The sequence below is a fragment of the Abramis brama genome (genome assembly GCF_963993115.1).
Source record: "Abramis brama genome assembly, chromosome: 2".
Classification (NCBI taxonomy): Eukaryota; Metazoa; Chordata; class Actinopteri; order Cypriniformes; family Leuciscidae; genus Abramis; species Abramis brama.
Genome location: NC_139964.1, coordinates 25,786,933 through 25,813,486, shown reverse-complemented (window position 1 = coordinate 25,813,486; position 26,554 = coordinate 25,786,933). Strand labels below are relative to the sequence as shown.

The following is a 26,554-nucleotide window of genomic DNA, read 5'->3' as shown; positions in this document are numbered from 1 at the left end:
CCTCCAACGTGGGAAAATCCCCACGGTCCATATTTAAAGTTGTACTTTTCACAATCACATACACAAAAGACATTAAAACAATGTTTATCACTAAAATACAAAGGGTGGTAAACACACATTTGTAAAATGTTAAAAAAAGTTTGAATTGCAAACATGTTCTAGAATTAATACATCTAAAACAACATGTATTAAAATTATATAGAGCAAATATTTCTATTTTCTAACATACATTTGAAGAAAAGTTGTACTTTCACAATTACATAGTGTTTGAAGTCATTAAAACATTGTATCAATTTAAAATACACGTATTTAGCGTTCATACATTTGTAAAATGTTAAAACGTTAAAAACAACGTGCTTTAAACTCTTAAAAAAGTGAAGCAATGTAGGCCTATTGGGTAACAGATCAGCGAGTTGTTTTTAATTAAATAAAAGTTTTGTTTTCCATATATATTTAAAACTTTTTAAAAACACTGTATAAAGTTAAAATGCAATGGTTTAGTATTCGTACATTTTACAATGTTATCTGAAAAAAGTTAGAATGTGGTCCTTCACATACAGATTTAAAAAAAACGTTCAAAACAACATCAACTAAAATACAACATGCTGCTAAGTTTTGTTTAGTTTAAGTTCCGTGATACATCAGTCATCGACAGTAGAAACATGAATGAGTATAGATCATGTGTGAAGCCGAGTCTCCGCCCACCTATCACTAGATTTATTTATAATTAGGCTACACTAAATAACATTTATAAAAATAATAGTTGTTTAAAAAAATAAAAACTCATGTTTTAGTTAGTTTTGGACTTTTAGTGAAGTTAACAAATATGCACTAACTTACTGATTTATTCACCCTTCGACAGGATAATCCACATGGAGAAATCTGATCATTGTTTGAGAATGCGTTTTGGAGTAAAACATAATGAATCTGTTCAAAACTATGTGCTTTAAACTTTAAAACCGTGAAACGTAAGCGGTAGGCAAACAGTTTTTTCACAGACATGTAACACTCTCACATACAACTTTAATAACTTTTTAAAATGATACACACCTTTAAAATACAAAGGTGTATATGCCAGTATAAAAAGTTATCATAATAATGTAAAACAAGTTAGAATGTTTTCCTTCACATACAGATTTTTTTTTAAAAAACAACAACTTAAAAACAAAAAAGTCAACGTTAAATCATTTAAAACAAGTTATAGAATGTCTTTCACGAACGACTTTTAAAGATAGCCTACCAGAAAAATGGAAAATTATGTTTTTTAAGCAATGTTTCAAACGTGAGACATATCAAACAACAACAGTTAAAAAATAGTTTTTAAGTAAAACTTTTTAACAATACGATTTGCTGCTAAGTTTTGTTTAGTTTTTAGCTAAAATATCTCTTCGCGCTCCGAAAGCACAACACGAATAAGAAATAGACTGGCCTGTGAAGCGAGTCTCCGCCCATCTAACACTCACCCCAACGCATGAGAATTCACGTGTGCAGAGGTAGCTACACATTTAAATGGTGGTAAATGGTTAAACATAACAACTCTAGGTGCACGAGCCGTCAGTCGTCAACATGCGTGGGGTTTCATTCGTATAAAAGTACACAAATAAACACCCAACTCTGTTCACAAAGTGAAAGAGGCAAATAATAGGAAGAGACCAAAAGTCGGTAGAGCGTTATATCTCTTCTGCACAGCTCACGCATCTCATACGGACATACCTTCTACGTACAGTTGTCATTCTACCTCAAATTGCCGTAAATCCTCCAAGTGACCGCTACAATGTGTATGCATTAAACATATCATGCAACAGTAGTTAAAATATGTCTCAAACTATTTTTAAAAACATTATTACAACTCTTGCTTTACAAAAACTGGTATTAAAACATGACACAAAATTGTAGATTTAGTTTACAATTTAATACTGTGAAGCTGCTTTGATACAATCTGTATTGTGAAAAGCGCTATATAAATAAAGTTGACTTGACTTGACTTTACCCTTACAGTTTTTCTCAGTTAGTCATATAGTTATTTCTTTTTTATTCTCTATTTTTACAGAACTAAAATCAAGATGCTTCAAAGTAGGCTATGAATTGGAAGTAAATTACCAAAGACACAAACAACTTTGAACATTTATACATCAGTGTGTTGCAAATCAGAATTCTATCTTCTTTAAATAAAGATTCATCTTTATTCATGCTTTAATTTCTTTAAAACAGTCTGATGACATGCAATATTTCTGTGGTTAATTGATTAGTAATGTTGCGAGAGGTTTCCTCATACGAGTAAAAACGCTTTAGATGTGTTTGTGACAAAACATTCTATTCACTTAGTCTTTTTTAAATGTATGGCCAATCCTTTTTTTTTCTTCTGACCAACTACATTTCTTATGAATTAACTGAGACCAGGTTAACAACCACATATAGGGAATGCATGTTGATTACCAAGTTTCAGGCTATGCTTCAACATGTAATTATACCCTATTTTATATGGTTATGGTTCCATGTTGTTTTAATGTTTGTTTGTTTGTTTGTTTGTTATTAACTAATACCTTTTTTTAACTAACACTTCAACAGCCTGCACAAATTAAAGAAACGTATGAGCTAAGGATGTTCTCTGACCCCAAATAAACGGGTAATGGAGTGTTCACAATCTACAATATACAGTTAGATATTCTCCTACTTAGTATGTGTGTGTGTGTTTGTGTGTGAATAGTTCTGCTCAAATCTTTGGGTGTATTTTTACACACCAACATATTTTGTCACACCGTAGTGATGCAAAGTTCCACACTCTTGTAAAACCTATAGACTAACTTGAAAACATCATCTTTATACGGGAATCACACGTGTTCCAAAAACATCCATGCACCGTTTATAATAAAAACACAAAAGTTTGCAAATGATGGTTTCATTACTCCACTAGATTTAGTCATCTTGTTCAGATAGTAGATGACACTGTTCACATCACATCAACTATTACAACAGAATCACATCTGACTATTGCACTGAGAGATGTATAGGGCCTATACATTAAAGGGTGAGACTGTTAAAGTTCCACACTATGGTAAAACCTGTAGATACAATTGCACAAAAGTCAATTCTAGAGGTCAACTGGGTTAAAAGTAAATGTATCATCATGAGCCATTTAAAACAAATACAGAAAAGTCACTATAGTGATCAGTTTTAGCGTTTGAATTGACATTTGACATATTACGCTGTTTACATCTTGTTTTTGTACAGTTTTTTGCAAAAAGTCTATAGTCACAGAGCGTGGTCAAACATGTTCATATAGGAATGTATGAAAAACATGAACAAATATTGCATAAAGAGAATTAAATGACGGGCCTTCTAGTATGAGAGTGTTTAAGACTAAACAAATCATATTTATTTTAGAACATCTTTCTGCTATGTCTATGAAACATTGATGTGAAAGATGACTATTACACTTTAAACTCGTCTAACTATTACACTTATTTTGTGTGTGTGTGTGTGTCACTAAACAACATGGTTAAGCTAATGAATTACAGTTGATACGTGGTATTTTTACGTGAAAGGAGGGAAAGGAATATTTAACATATAAAAATAAAAAATATTTTAACCTATCGTCAATTTCAATTGTTAGATAAATCATCTAACAATCAACAGTTATATGTGAAACAATTAGAGTTGGTTAGAATAAGTCGCATTAGAGCAGGATCCTTGTTTAGTATTGAACATTGTTATTGTACCGCATGTTAAACAACGGTATTGTTGTCGGGCTCATCAAAGCTCACACAGTTTTCACCGGAGCATACCGACTCTGAAACAAGATCAAGTATTAGCACCTAACATTTTGGACACCTTTGTTTTTAGGCATCTTTGCATTTCTTCTGAAACACCCTGTTTTGAAACTGTTTAACAATTTTTAACATCACTAGCGTAACACTTATCGTATTGTCGAGTATGATTGTAATGTTTTGTAGGCCTATGCCGTTTTCTTTACACTTTTCCCCGGATATCTGTTTCCTATAGTTAACTGTAATGTTAGTGAACTCTAGGTCTTCTCTTTGTTCATATACGACAATATTCACATGAATGACTTGATTTGATAAAATGATGGTTTAAACCATCATCTTCACGTGAGACATTTACATTTTATTATTATACCGTCCTAGTTTTTAAATAGCGCTAAAAAGTATATTTTACATTTTAACCTTTATGCGGATATAGAATGCCGCACAAGGTTCTCTGACATATCTTATCGTGTAAAACACCTATGTAGATCTAACTATGTTTTTAAAAATACCGCGAAACAAAGACAAGGACACATCTTTCTATAAGCGACCCTCAAAATCTGTGCATACAACAAAACACATGTATGTGTACAATGATTTATCAGAAAATTACTTTTGTTTGAAGAAAAACTTAAAATCAGCAGGTGCTTGATAACTATTGAAGCTATTAAACACCCCTGAATTCGGTAATGCGAGATTGATATCACGTTTTAATTTGAACTCAATACATTTGAATGCGCTAAAGATGAACATTAACATCTCAATAATTGGTAAAATGAACTTACCAGTTGCCTGTAGGCAAAATGAAATACATCCTAACTACTTTCTACATGCTTGTTACAGAACTTATGGCGTACAATTCATCCATATGTTTAAAAATATATGTATATTTATATATATAAATATTTTGGTGTAATTATAGACATCTCTCCAGTGGCATATGCATAACTTCTCCATGACGCTACTTCTGATTGAATGTGGCATTATATGTAATCCTATACAGCTGTTTACGGCGTCATGATGACAACCCCTCCAGCGGGCATGGTGAGCTGTTGTCCTGATAAATATTTCAGGACTTCGCACACAACCCCGGTTTGCCGGTCTATCATTTTCTTCACTACTTTAATGTATACTCGAAAGTATAATGTTGAAATAAAAATAAATAAATAAATAAAAAATTACAAACATTTCTGTTGTGTTAATGTCTGAAGTCATAAAAATAGTATTATAATAGTATACATAATAATATTTAGAATAATTAAAAATACTTATAAAATATTTCAGAGATCCTTGTAAAGAGTTGCGGAATGTTTTCTGCATTTTAATTACTGTATTCCCGAGGTGGCAACCATTTCCATACCATGTCTGGATGCGCTGTGCCACGGACCACAGAGACCTTCTATCTGTTCAGGAGTTCATTAAATTTTTTTAATAAGATTATGTGTTCTGTCATGGATGACTAGACACTAGTCATGGGATGTCCAGCAGATAGAAGGACTTGAGTGGACATGCCCTGTGGTCACATTTTTTATGTCTTCATCCAGAGTTTACCCCCCACCGCAAACCTGTCGTCCTCTCACTCTGCCTTTTTCCCCGCTTTGCAACGTAGCCATCCCGTCCCTGTGACACCCGTAACATCGACCACCACGGCATCCGTTTCAGGCCAAATGGAGGAGCAGGTGAGTTACTTAAACCTGGATATGTCTCACCAGGATATGTCTCACCAGCGACCTCCGGCTTGTCACAATCCTGACATGCGTCGGGAACAGGAACGCCTTGACACCTTTCAGAATTGGACTCCTGCACCAGTAAGTCCAGCCGAGCTTGCCAAAAGTGGTTTCTACTACCTTGGCCAGGGCGACAGAATGGCTTGCTTCAGTTGTGGAGGCCAGCTTAGCAGCTGGGAACCGGGAGATCGGGCGGTATCAGAACACCAGAGGCATTACCCCAACTGCCGCTTCGTTCGAGGTGACCGTGCAGATAATGTACCTTTATCTAGCCCTTTCAATGTATCGGCAATGCAACAGTGTGAAGAAAGGTTGCTCACATTTGTCTACTGGCCCTCAAGAATAACTGTTCGACCAGAACAATTGGCTAAGGCTGGTTTTTACTATGTTGGTTGTCGTGATGACGTGAAGTGCTTTTGTTGTGATGGCGGACTCAGATGTTGGGAGTCTGGTGATGATCCATGGGTAGAACATGCCAAGTGGTTTCCAAGATGTGAATACCTGTTGCAAGAAAAGGGCCAAGAGTTTGTTCATCAGATTAAAGCAAGATTTCCCAGACAATTTGAACAGGTATTGACTAATGGAGACAGCGACTCAAGAGAATTTGTTAATCCACCTGTTGTACACCTGGGTCTTGGAGAAGACCGTTCAGAAGATGCAGTGATGATGAACAATCCTGTGGTGAAGTCTGGTTTAGAGATGGGATTTGAGCGTGGCCTGGTGAAGCAAACCGTTCAAAGAAAAATTCTCGCAAGTGGAGAAAATTACAAAACCGTTCAAGAGTTGGTGTCTGATTTACTAAGTGCAGAAGATGAGAAGAGAGAGGAGGGGCGAGAAAGTAAGTTTCTTACTTTTCTTAAGAAACATCATCTTGCCATTTCACAGCAGCTAAAAAGCGTGCAGAGCTTAATGGACCATCTTCTAGAGGAGAACGTCATCTCACAGAAAGAGTATGACATTATTCGTAACTGCACTATAGTCAAACAGCAGACGGGGCAGCTCATTGAGTTAGTCCTGTCGAAAGGAAATGCAGCAGCAGAAGTCTTCCGCAACTGGATCAAGAAGAATGATGTCTGCCTGCTGAGAGAACTGATGGCCCAGACAAGTGAAGCTGCATCCTCGAGTCAAGATCTTTCAGACTTACCTATGGAGGAACAGTTAAGAAGACTTCAAGAGGAGCGCACATGCAAAGTTTGCATGGATAAGGAAGTGAACATTGTCTTCATCCCCTGTGGTCACCTAGTGGTGTGCAAAGAATGTGCGTCTTCTCTGCGCAAGTGCCCCATATGTAGAGGCTTGGTCAAAGGCGCTGTCCGTACTTTCATATCATGAAGTGAAGATATTGATCATCCAAGTAACAACAGTTTTTGGATGTGCAAATTTACACCAACTCTAATTGTTTCACATATAACTGTTGATTGTTAGATGATTTATCTAACAATTGAAATTGACGATAGGTTAAAATATTTTTTATTTTTATATGTTAAATATTCCTTTCCCTCCTTTCACGTAAAAATACCACGTATCAACTGTAATTCATTAGCTTAACCATGTTGTTTAGTGACACACACACACACACAAAATAAGTGTAATAGTTAGACGAGTTTAAAGTGTAATAGTCATCTTTCACATCAATGTTTCATAGACATAGCAGAAAGATGTTCTAAAATAAATATGATTTGTTTAGTCTTAAACACTCTCATACTAGAAGGCCCGTCATTTAATTCTCTTTATGCAATATTTGTTCATGTTTTTCATACATTCCTATATGAACATGTTTGACCACGCTCTGTGACTATAGACTTTTTGCAAAAAACTGTACAAAAACAAGATGTAAACAGCGTAATATGTCAAATGTCAATTCAAACGCTAAAACTGATCACTATAGTGACTTTTCTGTATTTGTTTTAAATGGCTCATGATGATACATTTACTTTTAACCCAGTTGACCTCTAGAATTGACTTTTGTGCAATTGTATCTACAGGTTTTACCATAGTGTGGAACTTTAACAGTCTCACCCTTTAATGTATAGGCCCTATACATCTCTCAGTGCAATAGTCAGATGTGATTCTGTTGTAATAGTTGATGTGATGTGAACAGTGTCATCTACTATCTGAACAAGATGACTAAATCTAGTGGAGTAATGAAACCATCATTTGCAAACTTTTGTGTTTTTATTATAAACGGTGCATGGATGTTTTTGGAACACGTGTGATTCCCGTATAAAGATGATGTTTTCAAGTTAGTCTATAGGTTTTACAAGAGTGTGGAACTTTGCATCACTACGGTGTGACAAAATATGTTGGTGTGTAAAAATACACCCAAAGATTTGAGCAGAACTATTCACACACAAACACACACACACATACTAAGTAGGAGAATATCTAACTGTATATTGTAGATTGTGAACACTCCATTACCCGTTTATTTGGGGTCAGAGAACATCCTTAGCTCATACGTTTCTTTAATTTGTGCAGGCTGTTGAAGTGTTAGTTAAAAAAAGGTATTAGTTAATAACAAACAAACAAACAAACAAACATTAAAACAACATGGAACCATAACCATATAAAATAGGGTATAATTACATGTTGAAGCATAGCCTGAAACTTGGTAATCAACATGCATTCCCTATATGTGGTTGTTAACCTGGTCTCAGTTAATTCATAAGAAATGTAGTTGGTCAGAAGAAAAAAAAAGGATTGGCCATACATTTAAAAAAGACTAAGTGAATAGAATGTTTTGTCACAAACACATCTAAAGCGTTTTTACTCGTATGAGGAAACCTCTCGCAACATTACTAATCAATTAACCACAGAAATATTGCATGTCATCAGACTGTTTTAAAGAAATTAAAGCATGAATAAAGATGAATCTTTATTTAAAGAAGATAGAATTCTGATTTGCAACACACTGATGTATAAATGTTCAAAGTTGTTTGTGTCTTTGGTAATTTACTTCCAATTCATAGCCTACTTTGAAGCATCTTGATTTTAGTTCTGTAAAAATAGAGAATAAAAAAGAAATAACTATATGACTAACTGAGAAAAACTGTAAGGGTAAAGTCAAGTCAAGTCAACTTTATTTATATAGCGCTTTTCACAATACAGATTGTATCAAAGCAGCTTCACAGTATTAAATTGTAAACTAAATCTACAATTTTGTGTCATGTTTTAATACCAGTTTTTGTAAAGCAAGAGTTGTAATAATGTTTTTAAAAATAGTTTGAGACATATTTTAACTACTGTTGCATGATATGTTTAATGCATACACATTGTAGCGGTCACTTGGAGGATTTACGGCAATTTGAGGTAGAATGACAACTGTACGTAGAAGGTATGTCCGTATGAGATGCGTGAGCTGTGCAGAAGAGATATAACGCTCTACCGACTTTTGGTCTCTTCCTATTATTTGCCTCTTTCACTTTGTGAACAGAGTTGGGTGTTTATTTGTGTACTTTTATACGAATGAAACCCCACGCATGTTGACGACTGACGGCTCGTGCACCTAGAGTTGTTATGTTTAACCATTTACCACCATTTAAATGTGTAGCTACCTCTGCACACGTGAATTCTCATGCGTTGGGGTGAGTGTTAGATGGGCGGAGACTCGCTTCACAGGCCAGTCTATTTCTTATTCGTGTTGTGCTTTCGGAGCGCGAAGAGATATTTTAGCTAAAAACTAAACAAAACTTAGCAGCAAATCGTATTGTTAAAAAGTTTTACTTAAAAACTATTTTTTAACTGTTGTTGTTTGATATGTCTCACGTTTGAAACATTGCTTAAAAAACATAATTTTCCATTTTTCTGGTAGGCTATCTTTAAAAGTCGTTCGTGAAAGACATTCTATAACTTGTTTTAAATGATTTAACGTTGACTTTTTTGTTTTTAAGTTGTTGTTTTTTAAAAAAAAATCTGTATGTGAAGGAAAACATTCTAACTTGTTTTACATTATTATGATAACTTTTTATACTGGCATATACACCTTTGTATTTTAAAGGTGTGTATCATTTTAAAAAGTTATTAAAGTTGTATGTGAGAGTGTTACATGTCTGTGAAAAAACTGTTTGCCTACCGCTTACGTTTCACGGTTTTAAAGTTTAAAGCACATAGTTTTGAACAGATTCATTATGTTTTACTCCAAAACGCATTCTCAAACAATGATCAGATTTCTCCATGTGGATTATCCTGTCGAAGGGTGAATAAATCAGTAAGTTAGTGCATATTTGTTAACTTCACTAAAAGTCCAAAACTAACTAAAACATGAGTTTTTATTTTTTTAAACAACTATTATTTTTATAAATGTTATTTAGTGTAGCCTAATTATAAATAAATCTAGTGATAGGTGGGCGGAGACTCGGCTTCACACATGATCTATACTCATTCATGTTTCTACTGTCGATGACTGATGTATCACGGAACTTAAACTAAACAAAACTTAGCAGCATGTTGTATTTTAGTTGATGTTGTTTTGAACGTTTTTTTTAAATCTGTATGTGAAGGACCACATTCTAACTTTTTTCAGATAACATTGTAAAATGTACGAATACTAAACCATTGCATTTTAACTTTATACAGTGTTTTTAAAAAGTTTTAAATATATATGGAAAACAAAACTTTTATTTAATTAAAAACAACTCGCTGATCTGTTACCCAATAGGCCTACATTGCTTCACTTTTTTAAGAGTTTAAAGCACGTTGTTTTTAACGTTTTAACATTTTACAAATGTATGAACGCTAAATACGTGTATTTTAAATTGATACAATGTTTTAATGACTTCAAACACTATGTAATTGTGAAAGTACAACTTTTCTTCAAATGTATGTTAGAAAATAGAAATATTTGCTCTATATAATTTTAATACATGTTGTTTTAGATGTATTAATTCTAGAACATGTTTGCAATTCAAACTTTTTTTAACATTTTACAAATGTGTGTTTACCACCCTTTGTATTTTAGTGATAAACATTGTTTTAATGTCTTTTGTGTATGTGATTGTGAAAAGTACAACTTTAAATATGGACCGTGGGGATTTTCCCACGTTGGAGGGCTCAGGCCAAAAGTGGTGGGGTGGGGTGGGGTGGGGTGGGGTGGGGTGGGGTGGGGTGGGGTGGGGTGGGGTGGGGTGTTTGTGTGAGTGTGAGCCAGTTCTAGCCTGTATGAGAGCATAGAGTTGTGAATCAAACATAATTTATCCTGTGACATAGGCGAAGCAAGGCATAGCATGTTTATTAATATAGCACATTTTTTTAATATAGCACATTTTATACACTGGCAATTCAAAATACTTTACATAGAAAGGATTAAATAATCACAAAATATATTCAGCCAATCGATGCTTTTCTGTCGGTATCCATTCGTTGCAGCCGGTAATCCTATTGGTGCGTATCCGTCAGCAGATCCAAATGCGTCGTTCCATTTAAAAAAAGCTACGTGATTTTAGAAAAAATCTGTTCCAACACAGGTAAACCTTCCTTTGAATTAAATAGTAGTAGGCTATTTTAAATGCTCATCCTCAGAAATAGGTCACGAACATTCGGGTACATCCATTCCAAAATCACTGCAAAGTATGTAGCCTAAACGTAATCCTCTGGGTGTTTTTTTAATATAATCCGCAAGAAGTCGGTAGGCTATCTTGTACCCGTGGTTAATCCAGCCCACTCTGCTATGAAAACCGGTTCACTTCCGTCATCTTTTAAATCTCTCCATACTCTGTATAAAATAAAATCCAATCAGGGTCCTCCGTTGAATTTGTGGTGAATCGTTATCTAAGTTAACTGGTCTGACTTCTCTGTTGATTTTGTCATAAACATATGTACACGCGCGTCCTTCAGACAAGTGAAACGTATATTCCACACGATCCGCCGGCTCGTGAAGAAATCGCGTTAAACAGGTCCTGGTAACTATGGGTTTTTTTTTCGCGGCGCTAAGGTCGAATCCTCCATAGCTTCATCAGTGTTTCAGGAGTTTTGGGGTCTGACGTAGCCATAGTGTTCTACTTGAATAATACCACAAGTATCTCGTGTCGTGTTTGCGCTCCTTTTTAAACAGCTCATGTGACTCTGACGCTGTAGGAGGGGGATTCCCGTGAGTGATGTCATTTTTTACACACACCCTTAAATCGAAATTGACCACTCAGTTTTGAGAGGGGTGTGCTAGGGGGTGTGGTCTCTTCGAGCCGTTGCAGCCTGATTCTTTGGTCATTTCGGCTCGGACATCGAGCTGAACGGTCACTTTTTCTATTTGGGAGTGGATAGGAGATGTGGGGGTTTCCCAGGGTGACATCTGTTGTGGGTGGGGGTAGGGGTGGAGCTTGGGTCTGTCTCTCTGTAACCTTCAGAAAATGTCACTCCTCTCAGACCTCTGGACTGTGTGGACATTTTTTCACTTTGCTCCAGAAAAATTACACAAGGAAAACACTTTTGAATCTTTAAACTCTGAGTCTTTAACAAATGGTATGTAAAAACGCAAGGCTTTTTAACAATGACTGTGTTTTATGTAAAAGTTTTACAAAATACTATGTGAAAGTTAAATGCTTAAGTCAACATTTTAAAAATGATCTTTTTGTAAATGAAAAAAGTTGTTTTAATGTTTTAACATCTTGAAATAATACTAACTCATTTTTTAATAGCTCTTTTTTAGAGAAAAATGATCTTTTTGTAAATGAAAAAGTTGTTTTAATGTTTTAACATCTTGAAATAACATCTTGAAATAACTCTTTTAGAGAAAAATGTAATTTTAACTTATTTCATTGATGTTTTAAATGTACATATGTCTTCTTTAATAAATAAAAAACACTGATCTCATCTCTGGCTATGTCTTTATTGTACATTTCTTAAAAAGTTTTTAATATACACCTGTTTAGAACTACTGAGCATGGGAGATTTTCCCACGCTTCAGATGTTCAACCCATAAGGAGGCGTGCCACAAGTCCGATTTTCCCACGGTGTACGTACAGTCCATAAGTGGGAGGAGCTAGCGTGGGAAATTCCCACGGTCAAAAAGGGGGCGGGGCTTAGAGGGTCATAAATCACTCAAAAGTGACAGTTTGTATCCCTCTACACTCTCTCTTGTGTGTCTGTGCGCGCCCCTTCACATGTGAGCTCTGACCCCTCTCCTTCGCATACCAGAGCACGGTGAAAGTGAGGAAGGGGTTTCCTAATATCACACTAACAAAAGTTGAAAAACATACTGTTCCTTAAAAGTGTATAAATAAAATGGTTATAAAAATATACTGAAACCAATTATTTTAGATAAATAAATAAAATTCATCTTACATGTTTAGAGTTACAACTCTTGAACTTACAAGTTCAAGAAGCTCTTAAAGACATAAATCACAGAGTGGTTCTCTCTCACACCAGCGTCTCTGACTCAGAGGGTTGTATTCAGTGATGGGATGAGACATTTTGAATGCTGTGTTGGGGGTAAATTAATTTCAAAGTTTAAATGATATCTTTTTAAAAAAATATTTGTTTCATAACATATAGATGTCCATACATCCTATGAATGAGACTGCAGTTGTAATAGAAAAGATTTTTTTTTTCCTGACTCTGCTCCTTCGCATTCCTGAGCACAGTGAAAGTGATAATAATGTTTTAAATTTCACAAAAATAATATAAAATAAATACCTTGCTAGAAATCTACTGAAATGCTTGTAAAAAGAATAAAATTCATCTCACATGTTTAGAGAGTTACGATTCTTGAACTTATGTGTTCAAGAAGCTGTTGAGAGCCATAAATCACAGAGTGGTTCTCTCTCACACCAGCGTCTCTGACTCCTAGGGTTTATTCAGCGATCAGAATGAGACATTGTGTTAGGGCTAAATTTATTTCAAAGTTTAAATGATATCTTTATAAAATGTAAATGTAATGTATAAAAAAATGTATAAAAAAGTCTCTCAAACAGAGGCCCTCGCTCGTGTCTATGCTGCATTCTGACATCCCCTCCTTTCATTTCCAGAGGTAACAGTGACACTGTGAAGTGTATCTCACACTAACTAAAGTTAAAAAACATTCTGTTCTTTATAAGTATATAAAAAATATTCTCTCTCTCATCTAAAAGCATAACCTTAAAAAGTTTGCATTAGATATTTTAAAAGATTGATTAAATTAAATCTTTAAAGTTTCAATACATACTCATCTTCTATTTATCTGTACTTATGTATGATATAAATTATTTTTTTTTGCTTAACGGTGACCTAAAGTATAATTGTTATTAAACAATGTCTGTTCAAAAACTGTACTTGGTCGTCTTAAATCTCATTTATACGAAAAAGATTCAACCAGCATTTTTTGTCCATGTGGGGGTTTCAACTTTTATGGTGGGGCTTTCCATAGCTATCCCGTACATCTAAACAGAACCATCACAGAAAACTACATTTTCAAAATGTAAACAAAAGTTTTAGCTAAATAAAAACACCTTATTTCCAGAGAGGCAAAGTAGTTCTTTATGCAATGATAAAAACGATCCAAAAAAGCAAATAGTTTAAGTTGTCCTATAACAGCCCCAGGCCCTTCAGTGATAAACTACAGTGTGAACTGAAGCTTCAGGATATAGGGCGACAGACCAGATGAGTCTCGGGGGGAGTCTCTCTGCATTCCAGACTACATCCAAAGTTTACACTAATTTCATTTAAAAGTTTAAATCAAATCTTTAAAATCATATCTTCTTAGAAGATTTATGTATTATTGTTACTAAGCAGCGTCTGTCCAAAAACTTGAGATCTTAGATCTTTTGTCCATACAACATGAAACATGTTGTCAAAGTTTGTCACAATGTTTTTAAGAAATCCTAGGACTTTACATTGCTCTTATTTAGACAAAGTTGTATCATTTGGAAAATCATCACACAATTTGAGAGATGCAATGTGTGATAAGTAAAAATCACCCATCGTATAAGATCATTTTTACTTGTATCTCCCGAACTAGGGTGAAACCCTTTACTGAGAATATACCACCGGCCATCTACTCAAAATATATGTAGAAGTTTCAAATGTTAGCATTTGTTGATGGTGGTCGCATGAACAGACTTTGGGGAGAGCTATATCAGGAAGCTATGCCCTTTGACCTCCTCGATTTTGCAGGCCTTTTTGTTAAAGATTTTAGAAGATTCCCATCTAGCGGTGAAATTCTATTTTGCATTTAAACGAATAGTGCTTTCTAGCAGTTCTCCCATCTACTCGTTTTTTTTTCAACTTTGGTAAATGTGCCAAGAATCTATGACAACGTGTCTTCCGATAGCGCTTCATCGAGTTTAATTGTACATGTTCTACCGTTATGATGTACTTGTTACATGTTCTACCGTACATGTTCTACCGTTCTATATAATGATTTACACAACCGAGCAATAGACCGTACCTTTGACTTACCCGTCGAGAAGAAAGTAGATTCCTAGATAAAAGCTATCCCGATATTTATTTACATACCGATAAATTAAATTTGAATTTAATTAAAACTTCTCCTGTGGCTCGGCTTAACTATGATCCAGCATTATATTGTACCGTGCAGTGCAGCCTTTCAAATGTGGCGGGGGCAGTATCAACGCCTCCCATATGGTCTAGCGGTTAGGATTCCTGGTTTTCATCCAGGCTGCTACTCAATAGTCGAATAATCATCAATAATAATTTTTAGTAATTCATAGTCTTAGAGGCCTACACGAACTGCAGAAACAAGCAGAATGTGTGAAAACTCAGTTTCAGTTCCAAATCATTTTCACAAATACAATTATATTGAATTCAGAAAATTTCACTATGGAATACTTTATCTATCATAATTTCAATTTAGTACGTCATCATTTCAACTTTTCATCTCATAATTATGACGCATAGTCATAATTTCAACTTTTTAAGTCATCATTTCGACTTTTTGTCAATTACGCCTTTTTAATGTTTTAAAGTCATAATTTGGTTGTTGACTATAGTAGTGTTGCACCTGCATGTCCACTATAACTCGCTTGTGAGAGTCAGAGTGTGTAAAGTAAGCTCTCATTAGTGTTAGTAGAGTATTACTGGACTGGTAGGGTTAGAATAAGTAATATTACAATAAAATATCTGTTGGGGGGCATCGCGATAAAGAGTTAGCAGATATTAAGCACATATTAAAATTAACATTTTTCAACCGAGCATGAGAGGCCTTCTTCAACTTTTTAATTCAGAATTACAATGACGCCTTTTTAATGTAATGCTTAAAACGTTTTTTAGTCATAATTTGGTTGTTGACTATAGTAGTGTTGATGATGAAACGTGCTAGTGCTTTTTGTACCTCTCTGGTATTATAGTGTTTCAAGATGGCGGAACGACACGGAAGCCTCCTTGGACTTACCCGTCCCATGTAAATAAAAGATAAGAAATGATCTGATTTTAAGAAAGATCATTTTACACCCACGAGGACATATTTATGAATAAAGATGATGATTTTAGCTAATAAAATACCATTTTTCAATCTACACATGAGAGACCTTCAGAAGTCAGAACTTCAGCGGTTTAGGCCCGTTGGCGAAAACACTGCGTGTGTAAGGTAGTTTTCCAGATTTTCACCCAAAATCAAATACTGTATGACACTTTTCAAAGTTAGAATAACCTGTTGTGTTCTGACACAAGGCCATTAACCGGTTCTTTTTGTTTTATAAATGTACTTTGCTTATTTCTAAATATCAACCTGATAAATATGAATTCACGATTAAACAAGATAATTTTTAAGAAAAAACATTTTTAAGAAAAATACAACTAAACCATGATAATGTTTAGTTTAGATGTGGATGATTAAGTTTCAGGCGTAGTGCAACCAGATTTCTCTAACATCTCACTCACAACGCAAAACGTTGTAAATAAACATTTTCAAACTGTAATTTTATTTTATTGATTATGGTGATTTAAAGTTTTTGTTATTAACTAATACCTTTATCTTTTAACCAACATCTGACCCCAAATAAACAGATAATGGAATGTTCACAATCTACATTGTTAGATATTCTCCTATGTATCTAAGTAGTTGTGCTTAAATCTTTGGCTGTATTTTGTCACACCGTAGTGATACAAAGTTCCAGACTTTGGTAAAACCTGCAGGTAAAATTCCACAAAAGTAAATTCTAATTCTTCATCATCATGAGCCATTTAAAACAAATACAGGAAAGCCACTATAGTGATCCGTTTTAGCTTTTGAATGTCTGTCATTGACATCTTGTTTCTTTTTGTACAGTTTGCAAAAAGTACATAGACTGTGGTCAAACATGTTAGGAATGTATCCTATACATTAGAGGTCCTTCTACACGATAGGCCTTTAACCGGTTCTTTTTTGTTTTATAAAAAAAAGAAAACAAAAAATATGACTAAAAAAAATGACTAAATCTTTCTGCGATGCCTACGAAACATCGACGTAAAAGATGAGTATGGCTGTTTTTCTGTTACCTATTACGCTATAACTCGTCTAACTATTACACTTATTTTGTTATTTTGTGTGTGTGTCGCTAAACAACGGTTAAGCTAATGAATTACGGTTGATACGTGGTATTTTTACGTGAATTGATTCATTTTTTTATTCCGACCACACTTTGACACCATTGTTTTATTCGGCAGAATGCCGAAATATTTAATCTATCGTCAATTTCAATGGTTAGATAAATCATCTAACTATTATATCTAACAAGCACAGTCGCATTAGAGTCAGATTCTTGTTTATTTTGAACATTGTTATTGAACCGTTTTTCAATATTATTGAAAATAAATGTTAAATAAAAGCGCTATTGTTCTCGGCCTCATCAAAGTTCACATAGTTTTCACAGGAGCGTACCGTTTTTGAACAAGACTTTGTTTAAAAGATTTTGTTTGCATTTCTTCTGAAACACCCTGTTTTGAAATTGTTTAACATCGCTAGCGTAACACTTACCGTACTGCCGGTTGTGATTGTATGGCGTTTTCTTTACACTTTTCCTACAGTTAGCTGTAATGTTAGTGAACTCTAGGTCTTCTCTTTGTTCATATACGACGGTATTCGCATGAATTGGCTTGAATTGTATCTTGATTTGATACGAGAGACATTTATTATATTATATTATTATACCATAAATAGCGCTAGAATGTATATTTTAATATTTTAATCTCTGGTTCTATGTTTTTAAAGACAAGGACGCCTCTTTCTATAAGCGACCCTCAAAATCTGTGCATACAACAAAATTACTTTTGTTTGAAGAAAAACTCAGCGGGTGCTTGATCACTATTGAATCTATTAAACACCCCTGAATTCGGTAATGTTATCACATTTTAATTTCAACTAACTTACTTTTCAAATAACATCTTGTTGGTCAAATTAACTTAAAGCCTGCGCAAAATTATTCTTAAAAAACATTAACTTAAAGCATGCACATCCTAACTACTTTCTAAATGTTTGTAAATCCAAAAACTGTTGTCACTGGATTGTTTTTATGCATCAAGTTAAATGTAAATTTGCAAATCCAACTGATAGGAAAACTTTATGATAGGAAAGTACGGACGGCGTCTTTGACCAATCCTCTACATATGGGGCACTTGCGCAGAGAAGGCGCACATTCTTTGCACACAACTAGGTGACCACAGGGGATGAAGACAATGTTTACTTCCTTATCCATGCAAACTTTGCATGTGCGCTCCTCTTGAAGTCTTCTTAACTGTTCCTCCATAGGCAAGTCTGAAAGATCTTGACTCGGGGATGCAGCTTCATTTGTCTGGGCCGTCAGGCCACACTCAAATTCCATCTCCAAAGCAGGATTGTTCTCTTGTTCTCTCACAAATTCTCTCGAGTCACTGTCTCCATGAGTCAATAGCCGCTCAAATAGTCTTGGAAATCTTGCTTGAATCTGATGAACAAACTCTTGGCCCTTTTCTTGCAGCAGGTATTGACATCTTGGAAACCACTTGGCATGTTCTACCCATGGATCATCACCAGACTCCCAACATCTGAGTCCACCATCGCATGAAAAGCACTTCACGTCATCATTACGACCAACATAGTAAAAACCAGCCTTAGCCAATTGGTCTGGTCGAACAGTTATTCTTGAGGGCCAGTAGACAAATGTGAGCGACCTTTCTTCACACCGTTGCATTGCCGATGCATTGAAAAGGCTAGATAAAGGTACATTATCTGCACGGTCACCTCGAATGAAGGGGCAGTTGGGGTAATGTCTCTGGTGCTCTGATACTGCACGATCTCCCGGTTCCCAGTTGCTAAGCTGGCCTCCACAACTGAAGCAAGCCACTCTGTCGCCCTGACCAAGGTAGTAGAAACCACTTTTGGCAAGCTCGGCCGGACTTACTGGTGCAAGAGTCCAATTCTGAAAGGTGTCAAGGCGTTCCTGTTCCCGACGCATGCCAGGATTGTGACAAGCCGGAGGTTGCTGGTGAGACATATCCATGTTTAAGTAAACTCCTCCGTTTGGCCTGAAACGGATGTCGCAGGGGTGGAAAGCTCTCAGTTGCGAAGCGGGGAAAAGGGTGAAGACATAAAAATGGGACCACAGGGCGTGTTCACTCAAGCCCTTCTCTCTGCCGGACTAGTGTCTAGTCATCCATGGCAGAACGCATCATCTTATTAAAAAATGTAATGAGAACAAGAACAACACCACAAAATGTCCTTTCTTCTGTACACGGCGGGCAAAACAGTTGTATCATTTGATACAACTGTATTGCCGCCTCGGGAATATGGTAATTAAAATGCAGAAAACAAATATTGAATTATTCTAAATATTATGAGCTCAGACATTTTTTACCAGAATTTTATTTCAACATTATACTTTCATACATTGAAGTAAAACGACAATAACGACATTTACAGATGGTCTAACCAGAATAAAAAATCTCTGCAGGCTATCATGTTTTGCTCCAGGCTATAGTTGACCAGACTTTCAACTAATTCACCAACGTCAGTTTTTGCATTTTTTGACACCAGTGACACACAGAGATCCGTTACAAAAGTCCATATAGCGAGTATTTCTGTGATTTCGAATTCGTCACAACATCCACCCAACACATCCAGAACTTTTCTGAGGATTACGCCGTTCGGCTCTTTGCCGTTAAAAAACATGGGCGTTACATCAGGCCATGGCTTTGTCAAGCCTCTTACGACGTCCATTTCATTTTTGAGATTTGTCACACGTTTGGTATCCTGCGCACAATCTTTTTTCATATCACGCGCAGCGTCGATGATCCTGTGCATCAAGCCAACCATTTGGCCTCTAAAATAATCTTTAAACATAGAGTCCAGCATATCTCTTAAACGACACTCTTTCCCCGTGGCACACTCACACACCGGAGGATAATTGTACCCCGTATCGCCAGAACTCAACGGGGAGTCGCTCTCCTTTAGGTTTTGCGTCGCCATTTTTTCAGCTTTTCGAAGAGTCTACTGAATCTCCTGCAATGTTCCTGGAATCTCCCTTGCGGTACAATTGTGCCTTGTGCGTTAATGCGCAGAAGTTTGTGGGTCAGAAGTTTGCGTCAGGTTCAGGACTTTCAACTTTTGTTGCAGTGGCGCAGCAGTCCGAGGCTAGTAGAGCTAGAGTAGAGCGTGTAATGTCGTGAAATATTTATCAGGCTGGGGTCCACCCACCCTGTTGTGTAGAATGTATGGAGGTTGGCCTCAGGAAAGCCATAAATAACTAGTTCCTGCATAACCAACAAGTCCTACATGTCGCCAGAGAGAAGTTTGAATCGTTCGAGTCATACACACAAGTGCAGCGATGGAGCGCGTGAACACGAGCAGTGTGAGAGGATTCCTGAGATCTTGCGACGATCTGACTGAGAAGATTCGCTGTTTAATACAGAAGAAACTCATCAAGAAGTACTTGAGCAGGTATAAAAACCTATTTTATTTGTGGATTAAAGAATAGAATAAAGAATAGCCATTTCTATAATAAAAGTATTTCTCTCACTATGGACAACCAATCCCATGCATGCCAAACTATCATTTGGCATAACTAATCATTATCAACATATATTTTTTTGATAAAAGAGTTCCAAATGGCACTTATTTTTGACCCGCTAAGTGCTCCAAAGTTCACTTTGTCCACAAAAAAAAAGGAACTTAGTCTTAATTTAACGAAGGCTATGGATGTTAGGTAAATACGTTTATTAAATTGTACACATTCATTCATGTACACATGTTATGTGTTTCTTCTCCTTTCACATTAAATCACAATTTAGAAAAAAAGAAATTAGAAACAAATTGATTATTTTTGTAGTTGTTTAACATTTCTCAAAACATTTGTCAAATATGAAATGTTTAGTTTAGCTACTTGCACCTTATCTCGCACTTTGACCGTTATCAGCTATTATCAGATACTATTGTCCTAACATAGACTATTGTTTTAACTCTGGTTTAACCTGCTGTTCACCGACCACTTTGAACTGGTGTATGAATGTGTTTATTTTATGTTAACTTTATTTTTGCTGTACATACATTTGATGCTTGTCTTTGGTTAATACAGCTGGAGAAGAACAACAGGGAGGTTGGAAGATACAGTAGAGGAACTACAGAATAAATATGGAGAGAAAACAGCATTAAAAAGGATCAAGTCCATAGTGAAAAAAATCAGAAAAAAGAATATCAAACGTAGGAAAAGATTTATAATTTTACTTTGTTAGTAGTGAATATGTTTCTCAATCTTCAATCTTCTTAAAAAAAAATTTTTTTTTAACAGATGGTGACGTTCAGACGCTGAGCATTCAAACACATTCTGGAAACATGACAAACCAACAGCCTAACAACCATCTACAACGACAGCATAATAATACTAATAATAATAATAATAATAATTCTACATCATTCGGACGGCTATTCATTCAGATCCCTAATCAGCTTACCTTCACAATTGACCAGAAGAATGGTGGGACAATAGTTGCTCCAATCATGGTAGAAAAGACAATATATGGTGATGTTAACATCAGTGTGGTGAGTGTCTGATAAGTTAGTCCATAGAGTCTGGAACTTTGTATCACTACGGTGTGACAAAATACAGCCAAAGATACTAAGTAGGAGAATATATAACTGTAGATTGTGAACATTGCATTATCTCTTTATTTGGGGTCAGATGTTAGTTAAAAGATAAAGGTATTAGTTAATAACAAAAACTTTAAATCACCATAATCAATAAAATAAAATTACAGTTTGAAAATGTTTATTTACAACGTTTTGCGTTGTGAGTGAGATGTTAGAGAAATCTGGTTGCACTACGCCTGAAACTTAATCATCCACATCTAAACTAAACATTATCATGGTTTAGTTGTATTTTTCTTAAAAATGTTTTTTCTTAAAAATTATCTTGTTTAATCGTGAATTCATATTTATCAGGTTGATATTTAGAAATAAGCAAAGTACATTTATAAAACAAAAAGAACCGGTTAATGGCCTTGTGTCAGAACACAACAGGTTATTCTAACTTTGAAAAGTGTCATACAGTATTTGATTTTGGGTGAAAATCTGGAAAACTACCTTACACACGCAGTGTTTTCGCCAACGGGCCTAAACCGCTGAAGTTCTGACTTCTGAAGGTCTCTCATGTGTAGATTGAAAAATGGTATTTTATTAGCTAAAATCATCATCTTTATTCATAAATATGTCCTCGTGGGTGTAAAATGATCTTTCTTAAAATCAGATCATTTCTTATCTTTTATTTACATGGGACGGGTAAGTCCAAGGAGGCTTCCGTGTCGTTCCGCCATCTTGAAACACTATAATACCAGAGAGGTACAAAAAGCACTAGCACGTTTCATCATCAACACTACTATAGTCAACAACCAAATTATGACTAAAAAACGTTTTAAGCATTACATTAAAAAGGCGTCATTGTAATTCTGAATTAAAAAGTTGAAGAAGGCCTCTCATGCTCGGTTGAAAAATGTTAATTTTAATATGTGCTTAATATCTGCTAACTCTTTATCGCGATGCCCCCCAACAGATATTTTATTGTAATATTACTTATTCTAACCCTACCAGTCCAGTAATACTCTACTAACACTAATGAGAGCTTACTTTACACACTCTGACTCTCACAAGCGAGTTATAGTGGACATGCAGGTGCAACACTACTATAGTCAACAACCAAATTATGACTTTAAAACATTAAAAAGGCGTAATTGACAAAAAGTCGAAATGATGACTTAAAAAGTTGAAATTATGACTATGCGTCATAATTATGAGATGAAAAGTTGAAATGATGACGTACTAAATTGAAATTATGATAGATAAAGTATTCCATAGTGAAATTTTCTGAATTCAATATAATTGTATTTGTGAAAATGATTTGGAACTGAAACTGAGTTTTCACACATTCTGCTTGTTTCTGCAGTTCGTGTAGGCCTCTAAGACTATGAATTACTAAAAATTATTATTGATGATTATTCGACTATTGAGTAGCAGCCTGGATGAAAACCAGGAATCCTAACCGCTAGACCATATGGGAGGCGTTGATACTGCCCCCGCCACATTTGAAAGGCTGCACTGCACGGTACAATATAATGCTGGATCATAGTTAAGCCGAGCCACAGGAGAAGTTTTAATTAAATTCAAATTTAATTTATCGGTATGTAAATAAATATCGGGATAGCTTTTATCTAGGAATCTACTTTCTTCTCGACGGGTAAGTCAAAGGTACGGTCTATTGCTCGGTTGTGTAAATCATTATATAGAACGGTAGAACATGTACGGTAGAACATGTAACAAGTACATCATAACGGTAGAACATGTACAATTAAACTCGATGAAGCGCTATCGGAAGACACGTTGTCATAGATTCTTGGCACATTTACCAAAGTTGAAAAAAAAACGAGTAGATGGGAGAACTGCTAGAAAGCACTATTCGTTTAAATGCAAAATAGAATTTCACCGCTAGATGGGAATCTTCTAAAATCTTTAACAAAAAGGCCTGCAAAATCGAGGAGGTCAAAGGGCATAGCTTCCTGATATAGCTCTCCCCAAAGTCTGTTCATGCGACCACCATCAACAAATGCTAACATTTGAAACTTCTACATATATTTTGAGTAGATGGCCGGTGGTATATTCTCAGTAAAGGGTTTCACCCTAGTTCGGGAGATACAAGTAAAAATGATCTTATACGATGGGTGATTTTTACTTATCACACATTGCATCTCTCAAATTGTGTGATGATTTTCCAAATGATACAACTTTGTCTAAATAAGAGCAATGTAAAGTCCTAGGATTTCTTAAAAACATTGTGACAAACTTTGACAACATGTTTCATGTTGTATGGACAAAAGATCTAAGATCTCAAGTTTTTGGACAGACGCTGCTTAGTAACAATAATACATAAATCTTCTAAGAAGATATGATTTTAAAGATTTGATTTAAACTTTTAAATGAAATTAGTGTAAACTTTGGATGTAGTCTGGAATGCAGAGAGACTCCCCCCGAGACTCATCTGGTCTGTCGCCCTATATCCTGAAGCTTCAGTTCACACTGTAGTTTATCACTGAAGGGCCTGGGGCTGTTATAGGACAACTTAAACTATTTGCTTTTTTGGATCGTTTTTATCATTGCATAAAGAACTACTTTGCCTCTCTGGAAATAAGGTGTTTTTATTTAGCTAAAACTTTTGTTTACATTTTGAAAATGTAGTTTTCTGTGATGGTTCTGTTTAGATGTACGGGATAGCTATGGAAAGCCCCACCATAAAAGTTGAAACCCCCACATGGACAAAAAATGCTGGTTGAATCTTTTTCGTATAAATGAGATTTAAGACGACCAAGTACAGTTTTTGAACAGACATTGTTTAATAACAATTATACTTTAGGTCACCGTTAAGCAAAAAAAAATAATTTATATCATACATAAGTACAGATAAATAGAAGATGAGTATGTATTGAAACTTTAAAGATTTAATTTAATCAATCTTTTAAAATATCTAATGCAAACTTTTTAAGGTTATGCTTTTAGATGAGAGAGAGAATATTTTTTATATACTTATAAAGAACAGAATGTTTTTTAACTTTAGTTAGTGTGAGATACACTTCACAGTGTCACTGTTACCTCTGGAAATGAAAGGAGGGGATGTCAGAATGCAGCATAGACACGAGCGAGGGCCTCTGTTTGAGAGACTTTTTTATACATTTTTTTATACATTACATTTACATTTTATAAAGATATCATTTAAACTTTGAAATAAATTTAGCCCTAACACAATGTCTCATTCTGATCGCTGAATAAACCCTAGGAGTCAGAGACGCTGGTGTGAGAGAGAACCACTCTGTGATTTATGGCTCTCAACAGCTTCTTGAACACATAAGTTCAAGAATCGTAACTCTCTAAACATGTGAGATGAATTTTATTCTTTTTACAAGCATTTCAGTAGATTTCTAGCAAGGTATTTATTTTATATTATTTTTGTGAAATTTAAAACATTATTATCACTTTCACTGTGCTCAGGAATGCGAAGGAGCAGAGTCAGGAAAAAAAAAGTCTTTTCTATTACAACTGCAGTCTCATTCATAGGATGTATGGACATCTATATGTTATGAAACAAATATTTTTTTAAAAAGATATCATTTAAACTTTGAAATTAATTTACCCCCAACACAGCATTCAAAATGTCTCATCCCATCACTGAATACAACCCTCTGAGTCAGAGACGCTGGTGTGAGAGAGAACCACTCTGTGATTTATGTCTTTAAGAGCTTCTTGAACTTGTAAGTTCAAGAGTTGTAACTCTAAACATGTAAGATGAATTTTATTTATTCATCTAAAATAATTGGTTTCAGTATATTTTTATAACCATTTTATTTATACACTTTTAAGGAACAGTATGTTTTTCAACTTTTGTTAGTGTGATATTAGGAAACCCCTTCCTCACTTTCACCGTGCTCTGGTATGCGAAGGAGAGGGGTCAGAGCTCACATGTGAAGGGGCGCGCACAGACACACACACACACACACACACACACGAACACACAGAAACGCGCACGGCTCCTTTACTTTTTGACACACATACATTAGACGCGCTATGTTTTGAGACAGTTTTGTTTATCTAAAACTGAAATACTTGGTTCGGTAGATTTTATAAGTATTTCATTACTATATACTTTTAAAAAGAACAGAATATTTTTTTCAACTTTAGTTAAATTATTTTTGTGACCCATTCGTATGGAATTGATGTGTTAAGAGCTTCTTCAACTCTCTATAAACATGTAAGATGATTTTTTATAAAACTGAAAGAATTGGTTTTAGTAGATTATAAAGAATAGAATGTTTTTTCAGCTTTTGTTAGTGTGAGATTCACTTGACAGTTACACTGTAAGGAGGGGGGTCAGAGCTCGCAGGAAGAGGACGCGCGCATAGACACACAGACACACACACACAGACACGCGCTCCTTATGTTTTGAAACAGTGTGAGGTCATTCAGGAATGACTATGTGAATTCAGTTGTGTAAAACAATTTTGAATCCATTCATACATTGCATTTTTTGTGGACATCAATGGTATACTTCAACTTTCTAAAATAAGGTAAGATGATTTTATTCAGCTGAATGACTTGGTTTTAGTAAGCTTTTTATTTTATATTCTTTTAAAAAGAACAGAATATTTTTCAACCTTAGTAAAATTATTTTATTTTATATTATACACTTTTAAAGGTATGTTTTTCAACTTTAGTTTAATTATTTTTGTGGGCATCAGTGGTATGGACATTGATGTGTTAATTTTAACTCAGTCATTTTTTATTCATCTAAAACTAAAATAATTGGATCAATAAGATATTTATATTATACTTTTAAGGAACGGTATGTTTTTCAACTTTAGCAAGATATTTTATTTTATATTATACACTTTTAAAGGTATGTTTTCAACTTTTGTTAGTGTGAGATTTCACGATGCAAAGGAGTATGCAAAGGAGGGGGTCAGAGCTCAGACGGAGAGGGGGCGTGCATAGACGCTGGTGAGCTCATACAGGAAAGGAGTGTTTTTGTTTTACCACTTTTAATAATTCATTGATTTTAAAAGCATTATTACAACTTTAAAACATTTTTAAACTTTTAGGATTATAATTTCACCCCCTGATATCTTGATCACTGAAGTCAGAGACCGTCCGAC

At 35.1% G+C, this 26,554-nt stretch overlaps 2 protein-coding genes and 1 long non-coding RNA gene across 6 annotated transcripts in view; all 3 read left to right on the top strand.

Moving 5' to 3' along the window:
- Window positions 1–26,554, top strand: part of LOC311077893 (protrudin-like) — a 148,966-nt gene that overhangs the window by 51,390 nt on the left and 71,022 nt on the right. The window lies entirely within an intron of this gene.
- Window positions 5,273–6,823, top strand: LOC311069644 (putative inhibitor of apoptosis; the record flags this gene model as incomplete). The annotated part of the gene is made up of 1 exon (XM_084092950.1): window positions 5,273–6,823. One exon carries the CDS (start codon window positions 5,273–5,275, stop codon window positions 6,821–6,823), a length of 1,551 nt encoding a protein of 516 aa, XP_083949076.1.
- Window positions 19,934–21,417, top strand: LOC311077910. The gene is made up of 3 exons (XR_014605030.1): window positions 19,934–20,309; window positions 20,944–21,068; window positions 21,157–21,417. It is a non-coding gene; the product is annotated as an uncharacterized lncRNA (long non-coding RNA).